This window comes from Chiloscyllium plagiosum, chromosome 7 (genome assembly GCF_004010195.1).
Source record: "Chiloscyllium plagiosum isolate BGI_BamShark_2017 chromosome 7, ASM401019v2, whole genome shotgun sequence".
In the NCBI taxonomy this organism is placed as follows: domain Eukaryota; kingdom Metazoa; phylum Chordata; class Chondrichthyes; order Orectolobiformes; family Hemiscylliidae; genus Chiloscyllium; species Chiloscyllium plagiosum.
The window spans coordinates 25027005-25039416 of record NC_057716.1 but is presented as its reverse complement, the minus strand read 5'-3'; the positions used below and the strand labels follow the sequence as shown (position 1 = coordinate 25039416).

The window sequence follows — 12412 nt, the reverse complement described above, 5'->3', positions numbered from 1 at the left end:
GCTGGGAAGGGAGTTGGGGGATGCCACACTACAAATTGGAGCAATAACACCTCATCTTTCACCTGGGCAGCCTATAGCCCTATGGACTCAACATAGAGTTCTCCAATTTCAAATAACCTCCCTTCCCAACCCCCAAGTCCCTTCCCAGCCCTTCCCCCTCCCTTCCACCTTCCCTGTCACCTACCAGATTCATTCCTCCCATTGACTGACCAGGTCATACCCTCTACCTATCTTTACCTACACCCACTTCACCACCCTGCCCCTAGCTCCCCCTTACACCCACCCTCAGCCTTGAAGAGGAGTTACACCCGAAACATCTGCTTCTGCACCTCCTGATGCTGCTTGGCTTGCTGTGTTCCCCCAGCCTCCTGTCTGTATATTATTTGTTTCCTGCAAGGTAGTAGTGACAACATTTCAAAAGGCACTTTGTTGCTTGTAAAGCACATTGTGACTATTTTTATATAAATCTAATTTTCCTATCTTTGATTTCATTACTCCACCACTTGAGATGTTTTCTTACTCTTGTTCAGCTACTGAGGACGTAACACTTTGGCATTCCCTCGTTGAATTTCTCTGTGTTTTAGAAGGTTTTTAATACCAAACCTCTTTGGAATGTCATGGGGTCACAAAATGCTCACCACAGATGCAGACTCTTCTAGCTTCTTGACTTTATTAAGGTTATATGCATGGAGGGCAACTTAAATATATAGACCAGAATCTCCCAGACTGTGCAGATTTAGATAATCTCCAGTAAATTCAGCAAGTGAGTGATGCCATTCTTGGTGCTGCTGAGGCAGGGACTGGTTGAAAATAAAAAGCCAATTGGGTCACATTTCTGATCACTATTTTGTGGCTCCTGCCATGAAACAGAGATAGACTTAAACAGAGAGCATTGTCAGATTTGGCTACAGCACCACCCCCATCCCGTCCACTACTACTACTACTACTACTACTACTACTACTGACCCCATATGATTGAATGGATTCTTGGCTACCCAGGCTGTTAAACAGAAATATGTCACCTGGGCAAGGTGCCAAGATGGTGCTGACAAGGGTGGAACCGCACCACAGCAGGAATTCACGCCTTCAGGACACGTAAAGACGACAATAGGTAGGACACAGTGGGGATTTAAATATTCAGAGTCAATTGCAGACATTCCTCAAGCCCTTGAAACATTTGACACAAGCTTGCAACTGTCATGATTTATCTCCTTATTCACTTCTGTCAATCAACACAAATCACATACACAGTAGGACTGGCTGCACCTAACAAGTATGGTTGAGCAACAGTGCAGTACAAAGTCTTCCATTATCACCACAATTAGTCACCCTCCCTGCAATTAAGTAGATGATTGACTGGCAGATATGTTTGGAAATGAATTAACATGACAACTGCTGTTAAGTGCATGCAGTTCCAAAACACGTTACTGTAACAATTGATTGTGAGGTCCCAATTGTTCAGGATAGTCTGCCAGATAACGTTAGACCTTTAGATAGGCTGCGGCCACCTAGCGTGCACATGCCCAGATACTATGCCAATGTAGCACAGCTAATCCAGCTAACATGCACATCTTTGGACTGCGGGAGGAAACCATAGCACCCTGAGGAAACCCACGCAGACACCGAGAGAATGTGCAAATTTCACACGGATAGTCACCCAAGGGTGGAATCAAACCCAGGCCCCTGAAGTTGTATGACAGCAGTGCTAACCAGTGTCCCAGGTCATTCAGAGGGAAAAAGATCTGTACTATCAACTGTGCTGTTGAGCAGTTTCCACAACAGTCAGAGCAGAAGAAATGAAATCCTAGTGTTTTATACGTTAGTAAGAAAAAAAGCTCCAGAAAAATAAGGCTTTAAGGTGTCAGCAAAAAAGTTCCGACAAGGCTGTTTAGGGAACACCTGTTACGTACTGAGATGTGTTAGCAGTTTAAGGGTCACTTGAAGTGCCATTAACTATAGAAGACAGCATTGAGTAAATGTGCAATGCTTGCTGGGAAAAACAAGTACAGCCATGCCAAATCAATTGGGATCTTTGAAGTGGAAACAGGGACATTTCATGGAGGTGAATATATATAAGAATATTGACAGAGAAAAAGGGCTGAAACTTTATTTGTGATACAGCAGTTTCAAATAGTTTGAGTTTGGAGTCAGAGTCAGAGAGATGTTTAACATGGAAACGGACCCATCGGTCCAATTCGTTCAGGCTGACCAGATAGCCTAAATTAATCTAGTCCCATTTGCCACCACATGGCCATATCCCAATTTGTAGATCTGAAAATACTCTGACATCTCTTGAGAAACAGCTCCAGCCTATCTAACGGACTAATGTTACCTCTCTCATTCATATACCCATCCAGTTGCCTTTTAAATGTTGTAATTGTACCAGCCTTCACCACTTCCTCTGGCAGCTCCTTAGGTCCCTTTTAAATCTTTCCCCTCTCATCCTAAACCTATGCCCTCTAGTTCCGGACTTCCCACACCCCAGCGATAAGATCTTGTTTATTTACCGTATCCATGCCCCTCATAATTTTGTAAACCTCTAGGAGATCCCCCCTCAGCCTCCGAAACTCCAGGGAAAACAGCCCCAGTCTATTCAACCTCTCCCTCTAGCTCAAATCCTCAAACCCTGGCAACATCCTTGTAAATCTTTTCTGAACCCTTTCAAGTTTCATAACATCCTTCCAATAGGAAGTAGACCAGAATTGCACACAACATTCCAACAGCGGCCTAACCAATGTCCTGTACAACCACAACATGACTTCCCAGCTCTTATACTCAATGCTCTGACCAATAAAGGAAAGTATACTAAATGCCTTCATCACTATCCTATCTACCTGCGACTCCACTTTCAAGGAGCTATGAACCTGCACTCCAAGGTCTTTGTTCAGCAACACCCCCCAGGACTTTACCACTAAAGTCCTGCCCTAATTTGCCTTTCCAAAATGCAGCACCTCACATTTATCTAAATTAAACTCCTTCTGCCCCTCCTTGCGCCATTGGCCCACCTGATCAAGATCCTGTTGTACTTGGAGGTAACCTTCTTTGCTGTCAACTACACCTCCAATTTTGGTGTCATCTGCAAATGTACTAACTATACCTACGTTCATATCCAAATCATTCATATAAATTACAAAAAAGCAGTGGACCCAGCACCGATCCTTGTGGCACTCCACTGGTCACAGGCTTCCAGTCTGGAAAGCAACCCTCTACCATCACCCTCTGTCTTCTACCTTCGAGCCAGTTCTGTATCCAAATAGCTAGTTCTCCCTGTATTCCACGTGATCTAACCTTGCTAAATGCCTTACTGAAGTCCATACAGATCATGTTCATTGCACAGCCCTCATCAATCATCTTCGTTACAACTTCAAAAAACCCAATCGAGTTAGTGAGCCATGATTTCCCATGCACAAAGCCATGTTGACTATCCCTGCTTCGTCTCCCTCTTGTGTAACAAACTTTGATGTTTGTTTAAAACTAAAATGTACTCTGGCAGCATCTTGTGAGCGTTCAGTAGCTGACCAAAATAACCCAAGTGCAAAATAAAACTCACTGATATCAAACCCGGTCTCACTCTGGGATCTAACTTGTTTAATATTACAATTGGCTGGGATCACAACTGTGCTCTCACTTCTGATTCAGAAGATTGTGAATTCAAGTCTCGCTCCAGAAACTCAAGTGCTGGACTGAAATTTGAGTGCTGTACTGAGGGAAGGCTGCACTGATGGAGGGGAGGATAAACTGAAGCTTGGTCTTTTCACCCACTTGGACATTAGGATTCTAGTGTGCATTGCATGAAGAGCAGTAAAGTTGTTCTTCCCCTTGTCCTGGCCAATATTTATCTCTCGCCCGCCATTGATATAAACAGACGGAAAAACAGACACAGGAACAGGAGAATGCCATCGGCCCCATCCAAGCCGGTCCCGCCATTCAATACAATCATGGCTGATCCTCGATCTCAATGTTATAATCTTGCTTTATTTTCATAATCCCGAATGCCTTTAAAATCGAAAAAGAAAAATCTTTTTTTTGGATATATTCTCTACTATAGGAAAGATATGAGGCTTTGGAAAGAGTGCAAAGAAGGTTTACCAGGATGCTGCCTGGACTGGAGGGCTTGCCTTATGAAGAAAGGTTGAATAAGCTCGGACTTTTCTCTCTGGAGAGGAGGAGGACGATGAGGAGACCTGATCGAGGTAAACAAGGTAAAGACAGGAATAGATAGAGTCAACAGCCAGAGACTTTTCCCCAGGGCAGGATTGACTGGTACAAGGGGTCATAGTTTTAAGGTCTTAGGAGAAAGGTATAGAGGAGACATCAGAGGTAGGTTCTTTACGCAGAGGGTTGTGAATGCATGGAATGCGTTGCAAGTGGTGGTGGTGGTGGAAGTAGAGTCATTGGGGACATTTAAGCGACTGCTGGACGCGCACATGGAGAGCAGTGAGTTGAGGGGAGCGTAGGTTAAGTTATTATATTTTACATTAGAATTAAACCTCGGTACAACGTCGTGGACCTGAGGGCCTGTTCTGTGCTGTACTTTTCTATGTTCTATGATCTATGACTTGGACTCCACAGTCTTTTGGAATTCTCTACCACACACGTTCACGAAGATGGTTCAGACATTTATCATTGCTACTTATGGAAACACACCATTACATTTTCCACATTACAGTACTGTGGTTACACCTGAAAAGAACTTCACTGGATCCAAAGCATCTTCTAATCATGAAAGAAATGCTTTCAGTTTTATGTCTCAACTGACAAATAGCTTTTTGATTAACCCTTTTTGTAAGGCATATGGTTTTCAGAGTGAAGCCGCATTTCTGAAGTGTGAAAGCTCTTTCACTGGTTCGAGTGGCCTCAGTGAGCAGCCTAACACAAGCTCAAAACAAGTGACAGTTGATTGCCTTGTACTGCAATTGGCTTGCCATATAATACTGTGCAGCACAGCAGTACTACAGAGACACCCGGCACACCGCAACACCTTGCCTGGGAGAATGGCTTAAAACGCTGGTGCTACAGTCTCCAGCTCATCTGTTACACAAACTTTACCCATGCCCTTACATCTCCACCACCTCGCTCCTGACCAACCTACATCATTCTATCTTTAGTATAGTCCAGCTTATCAAAAACACACATTGCTGTTTTCTAACTAATGCTAAGTCTAGTTTCCATATTATCCCTGTGCTTAGCTGACTGACATTGGTTTCTCGCCCAGCAACTGTCAATTTTTAAAAATCCATTCTTGTACTGAATCCCGTCCACATTCTTGCTCCTCACTGTCCCCCTAACCTGCTTCAACTCTACAAACCTCTGAGACACCTGTATTTCTCCAATTTTAGTTTTGCATCAATCCCTGAACTCAACAACATGGCTCTCAGCTTCCTAGGCCCTACACTACAATTCCTTCTTTCAATCTCTGTCTCTCCTTCGGAGGCACTAAGTGGAACATAAAAGATACAACAAATGTTGATGAAAAGGAAGTTAGAAATACTTCAAAGGAGTCACTGTGTATGCCACACCTTCAATTCTTACACGCAGAGAGAAACATATCGAAAGGTAGATTAAATAAAATATTTATAAAAATATGGAAGAAATAGAATGTAGGGAAATAGATGGTGACATCTTGAAAAACGTCCATATTACAGAGGAGGAAGTGCTGGATGTCATGAAACACATAAAAGTGGATAAATACCCTGGAATTCTGTGGGAAGCTAGACAAGTGATTGCTGGGCCTCTTGCTGAGATATTTGTATGACCGATAGTCACAGGTGAGATGGCGGAAGACTCTAGGTTGGCAAACGTGGTGCCACTGTTTAAGAAGGGTGGTAAGGACAAGCCAGGGAACTATACACCAGTGAGCCTGATGTCAGTGGTGGGCAAGTTGTTGGAGGGAATCCTGAAGGACAGGATTCCCTCCAACAACTTGTATTTGGAAAGGCAAGGATTGATTAGGGATAGTCAACATGGCTTTGTGCGTGGGAAATCATGTCTCACTAACTTGATTGCATTTTTTGAAGCAACAACAAAGAGGATTGAGGAGAGCAGAGCGGTAGATGTGATCTATATGGACTTCAGTAAGGCGTTCAACAAGGTTCCCCATGGGAGACTGGTTAGCAAGGTTAGATCCCATGGACTACAGGGAGAACTAGCCATTTGGATGCAGAACTAGCTCAAAGGTAGAAAGAGTGTGGTGGTGGAGGGTTGTTTTGCAGATTGGAAGCCTGTGACCAGTGGCGTGCCACAAGGATTGGTGCTGGGTCCACTACTTTTCGTCATTATCTAAATGATTTGGATGTGAGCATAAGTGGTAAAGTTATTAAGTTTGCAGATGATACTAAAATTGGAGATGTAGTGGACAGCAAAGAAGGGTATTTCAGAGTACAATGGGACCTTGATGAGATGGGCCCATGGGCTGAGAAGTGGCAGATGGAGTTTAATTTAGATAAATGTGAGTTGCTGCGTTTTGGGAAAGCAAATCTTAGCAGGACTTATACACTTAATGTTTAGGTCCTAGGAAGTGTTGCTGAACAAAGAGACATTGAAGTGCAGATTCATAGCTCCTTGAAAGTGGAGTCGTAGGTAGATAGGATAATGAAGGTGGTGTTTGGTATGCTTTCGTTGACTGGTCAGAGTATTGAGTAAAGGAGTTGGGAGGTCATGTTGCGGCTGTACAGGACATTGGTTCAGCCACTGTTGGAATATTGCGTGCAATTCTGCTCTCCTTCCTATGAGAAAGATGTTGTGAAACTTGAAAGGGTTCAGAAAGGATTTACAAGGATGTTGCCAGGGTTGGAGGATTTGAGCTATAGGGAGGGGTTGAATAGGCTAGGGCTGTTTTCCCTGGAGCGTCGGAGGCTGAGGGGTGACCTTATATAGGTTTACAAAATCATGAGGGACAAAGTTTTTTCCCTGGGGGGGAGGGGGTAGAGTCCAGAACTGGAGGGCATAGGTTTAGGGTGAGGGGAGGAAAGATATAAGAGAGACCTAAGGAGCAACGTTTTCATACAGAGGGTGGTACATGTATGGAATGAGCTGCCAGAGGAAGTGGTGGAAGCTGGTACAATTGCAACATTTAAGAGGCATCTGATGGGTATATGAATAGGAAGGATTTGGCGGGATATGGGCTGGGTGCTGCCAGGTGGGACTAGATTGGGTTGGGATATCTGGTCGGCATGGACGGGTTGGACCGAAGGGTCTCCTTCCGTACTGTACATTTCTATGACTCTATATACATATAACTACATTTTATATGTAAGTATTGCTGAGAAAAGACATTATGACTGTCATGATTGGAACAAGGTGAGCGAAGTGGATTTCAGAATGAGAGTTCCCTGACTGGGGGTGTCAACTTGATCCAATCAGGGTACCCTGGCTGACCGATATAAACAGGAGTGGTTGTCCCTGGAGAAGGAGCACACGGTGTCTACCAACACTCTAGCGTTGTTCAGGGAGAGGTGGGCACCGTAGGGAGTGGAGTGCATTATTTCCCCCTCCAACTCTATTTTGATTTCATCCCTGTCCTCCCCTTCACTGCTTGATCACGCAGCTTTGCCCTCTGAGAAGGGCACTGCTTGTCACTGGCCACTCAGGTGTTTCCTCTCTTCCTGGTGGTGGAATATAAATAAAGATTTACACACTTCCTTTTCACTGTGTCTGACACCTGCGCACACACAAAAAAGAAACAGGAGGATCAAGGGTTCTATTCACTGAGAAAAAGGAAACAAAAGAGAGAGAAAAAAGAGTGCGAGAGGCTGTGTTCCCTCTGATAGCTGGCTCTGACAGAGCTGGATCAGTGAGAGTGAAAGACTCTCCACTTTTTGTCCTGAGGAGGAGACATACAGTCAGTGTAGCTTATTTACTGTTGTTGATGTCTTCCTATGGAGGAGAGGTTTATTCTGAATTGTTGGTTTTCTTTGTTGTTTATTGTGATTGTTTTCTGGCTTTTCTTAAAGGAAAAAAAAGAGAACTGGGTGTTAAATATCCTGTTGACTCTGAGGGAACTGGATCTGAGAGCGAAGGACTCTCCACTTTTAAAAAACAACAAGGAGTAGTTGCCCCTGGAGAAGGAGCACATGGTGTCCACCAACACACTCGAGATTTTCAGGGAGAGGTGGGCACCGCAGGGAGTGGAGTGTTTTATTTCCTCCTCCAACTCTACTTTAATCTAATCCCTTCACTGCTTGATCACGCAGCATTGCCCTCTGAGAAGGGCACTGCTTGTCACTGGCTACTCGGATGTTTACTCTCTTCCTGGTGGTGGAATATAAATAAAGATTTACACACGTTGTTTTTTTACTGCGTCTGACACCTGCACAAAAAAATGATAAAGAAAAAGAAAGAGGAACGGCAGGGATTCTGTCTACACGCTAGCTGGGTCAGTGTCACGTATTATACACGGCTAATACAAAGGTGACTTGGTGGAGATATTTCAGTTTACACGTGTAGAGAGAAAAACACACCCCTGAACAGAGTCACTCGCAACAATTGTCTTTGAATAGGTGTAAGGATTTCTAGAACAGAGGAACCTCGATTATCCGAAGGAGATCTTGAGGTCCCAATAAAAACATTAAAGACATATTTCCAAAAGTCTTTTGTTTACAGTGATTAAACAGGCACCGTCTCCAAATGACTGACCTCCCACCCTCTCTCACCACACTTGCACTGCGGTTCTACGGAAGGGTATACCCGAATCCCCCCGATCCCCTTCCCCAGATAATATTGGGTGTGCGTGTGCGTGTGCGTACACATGCTCTATTTGGACACATACCCCACAAAGACACTACCAGTCTTGTTTAGGTAACTTACAGTGTGGAAACAGGCCCGTCAGCCCAACAAGTCCACACCGACCCTCCGAAGGGCAACTCACCCAGACCCATTCCCTACATTTATCCCTTCACCTAACACTACGGGCAATTTAGCATGGCCAATTCACCTAACCTGCAAATTTTTGGACTGTGGGAGGAAACCAGAGCACCCGGAGGAAACCCACGCAGACACAGGGAGAATGTGCAAACTCCACACAGGGGTGGTTTTGGGGGAGTGGTGTTGGACGGGGCAGGGGGAGGGGGTGTAGGAGGTGGAGTTGGCTGGGGTGGGGGCTTGTGCACTGTGCGCTTCTGCATCTCCTAAAACGGGAAGCAGACTTTAAAAACTCCGGACCCCAGAGGAAATGCATTTAATTGATTAACTGAATAATCGATGATCTGAACGAAATAATGCCCGCCCATCTTGCTTGGATAATCATTTTATCCAGCCATCAAAGACTGGGCCCAGTATGTGGGAATTAACGTGTTATTTTTTTCTAGGCAAATGACATTGGGTCAGACAAAAAGTAATGAGTAATTCTCCTGACAGCGTGTGGACCTGCAGCTTTTTTGGTTATTAGAAGACTAACTTTCCCAGAGACACCACACACTAAAACCTTTGATGGATTTAGCTGAGGAACATTAAAGCTCTGAGCCTGCTCTAACTCTAAGATGCTATCTGTTTTACTCGACAGTTTGTGAACCTGGTGAATCATATTGGGATTTTTGATAAGGTTAAGATCACTGGCAGAGGCATATGACTTTGGTTTAACCCCAAGTGAGACGCTGGGAGACTGGTCTGTGGAATTAATCATGTAACCATACAAAAGTGCCAACTAGTTGAGGCCCAACTGGATTTCAAACAGGCACCATAACTGGCTTTATCAATGGAAAATGCAGCAAGTGGAGTATATGAGTTACAGGGTATTCTGATGGAAATGAATACCCTCGCCAGTCCTACAGAACTAAGGGAACATAACTTAAATGAAGGCAATTGCAGAGCCTCACTCAGGATATATCCTGAACAGAGGGACTCAGCCCACAGCAAAACCCAAAAACAAAGCCAAACCTCAGCCAAACAGTTAAAATGTTCTTCAGGATCCAGGCCAGTAGGCCATTGCAGTTTCTGCCAGTATGCGCGCTTAAGAGCATAACAAGAGTCCCATTAGACCTAAATTGAGTAAAATAGCTCATACACAGGTATTCAGGAGAATGCACACCCTAGAAAACCCACCTCCATCTGGTTTGGAACAATTAAATTGCTTAGCAACATTCAATCAGAACCGATCACAATAAACATCTGGTTAAATGGTCACCTGGTTCTAATGGAGGTCAATACCAAAACACCTGTTTCATCTGGGATGGAGGGCGTTTCATGCAGCAGTCCCCTGCAACCGCAGATTGCAGTGGTTCACAGACTCCCAGCCCAACTGCTTGTTCTGTGATGCTGTGAAGTCCGTGGGCCATGTATATATTGGGTGTGGGCGTTTGCACTCTTTTTTTGATTTTCTTAAAAACATTCATCTCTGCTTTTGGTTGCACTTCAGTCCCCACGTTCCTGATCTTTGGACAGAGGGTGGGAAGGGTAGGTCTGAGGACCTCCTCGTGGGTCTGCTCCTGGACCTGGCCAAACTGGCCATAAACAGGTTGCGGCAGCGGGCTGTGGAGGGGGTTGTTAGGGCCGATTGCCTGCCCCTTTTCTGTGGTTATGTCTGTGCCCGGGTATCCCTGGAGAAGGAGCACACAGTGAGTACCAACACCCTTGAGGTTTTCAGGGAGAGGTGGGCACTGCAGGGAGTGGAATGTTTTATTTCCCCCCGCCCCCAACTCTATTTTGATTTAATCCCTACCCTCCCCTTCTCTTTTTTTGATAATGCAGCATTGCCCTTTGTGAAGGGCACTGCTTGTCACTGGCCACTCGGATGTTTCCTTTCTTCTTGGTGGTGGAAAATGAATAAAGAGTTGTACCCCTGTTGTCTCTCAGCATCTCACATCTGCACATGCACATCATGGGTGCTGGGGAAAATATAAGCACTACCGCTGATAGGAAGTAGTGCGGGTAATTAAAAAAAACTTTTAAAAATAAATAGGAGAGAAAAAAATGCAGCTGTTTCAGCGATTGAAGAACCTGTCTTTAACAAAATTCACTCTGGACTCTAACCTTTCAAGTTTGCACAAGACCTCAGACAGACTGAGAACCTACACTGGGGAACCCTTAAGGGTACAACTTTGGTTCCAGTCTCATAGGAGAAGCAGCTGGTTACCACTGATTGCAATAAAAGGCTTGGGCCCAGCTTTATGGCGAAAAACTGGTTGAGAAAGATTCACGTAGATTGGTTCAACGTTTAGATTAGAAAATGGTTGCCTGACCGAAATCCTAATTAAATCCCGGAGGTTTTTCAGGAAGGTCTCAGGACTATCAGAGGAGCCAAGGCCACCTTGCATGTTGGCAGGAAGCAATTCCATGATTCTGCAAGGCCCGCCCAGTGCCATTTACTTTATGGACAAAACCAGAGGCAGAAATCAGGAGGCGGGGAAGCAGAATGATCAGACCCTGTCCAGTTTGTGTATGGGCAGCACCAGTTGTACTGAATGTGAAGCCTTTGTGGGGATTTGAAACAAACTGTAAACTGCTTTTCACAGCTGGATAAATACCCAGTCCCTCACATCGAGGATTTGGGGGGCGGGGTGGGGTCTGTCCTTCACAAAGCTGAACATGACCCATGCATATGGCAATTGCAGATAGATGAGGATTCCCAGAGGTATAATTAATACACATTAGGGTTTGTGCCAATATATGAGATCGCCATTAGGGGTATCGTCAGTCTGTGCAATTTTTCAGCGGACAATAGAGAACATTTTACAAGGTCTATCTCAGGTTGCCATTTATCTGGATGATGTACTAATTTGGGGGAGACCAATAAGGAGCATGTAGAGAATTTGAATATGGTCCTTAGACTTTTCTCCCAGACAGTCGCATACCTTAGAAGGGATAGATGTCTGTTCCAAGTGCTGCCAATGATCTATTTAGGCTACAGAGTGGACTAGACCAGGTTTCGTGCACTGGAAGATAAAGTGAGGGAAATCAAAGGTGCTCTGACAACGATGTTAGTACCAGAGCTTAGGTCTTTCCTTGGGCTAGGTGAACCATGACAGAAATTTCATACATATCCTGGCACCTGTGCATCAACTCTTAAAAATAAGGGCCAGCCTTGGAAAAGATCATGGAGCCAAGCCATAGACTTCAGGGAAGTGAAAAAACAGCTATCATCCTCTGAGGTTTTGGTACACTATGACCCCAAACAAGAAATTAGAGTTATAGAGATGTACATATCCCTCCAAACCCTTCCTATTCATATCCCATCCAAATGCCTCTTAAATGTTGCAATTGTACCAGCCTCCACCACTTCCTCTGGCAGCTGATTCCACACAGGTACCACCCTCTGCGTGAAAAGGTTGCCCCTTAGGTCTCTTTTATATCTTTCCCCTCTCACCCTAAACCTATGCCCTCTAGTTCTGGACTCCCCGACTCCAGGGAAAAGACTTTGCCTGTTTATCCTAACCATGCCCCTCATAATTTTGTAAACCTCTATAAGGTCACCCCTCAG

The 12412-nt window shown here is 44.7% G+C and overlaps 1 protein-coding gene across 8 annotated transcripts in view; it reads right to left on the bottom strand.

The window, feature by feature from the left end:
• The window catches only part of plekhm3 (pleckstrin homology domain containing, family M, member 3), a 117641-nt gene that overhangs the window by 35334 nt on the left and 69895 nt on the right, over positions 1–12412 (bottom strand). Inside the window, exon 6 of one of the 8 annotated variants that reach the window (XM_043693290.1) lies at positions 10286–10532. The exons of the other annotated variants lie outside the window; for them this stretch is intronic. Coding sequence (XP_043549225.1) covers positions 10511–10532 — 22 coding nt within the window. The 3' untranslated portion in view covers positions 10286–10510. Of the gene's footprint in view, positions 1–10285; positions 10533–12412 lie in introns of those variants that run through there. 8 annotated transcript variants of the gene reach the window in all.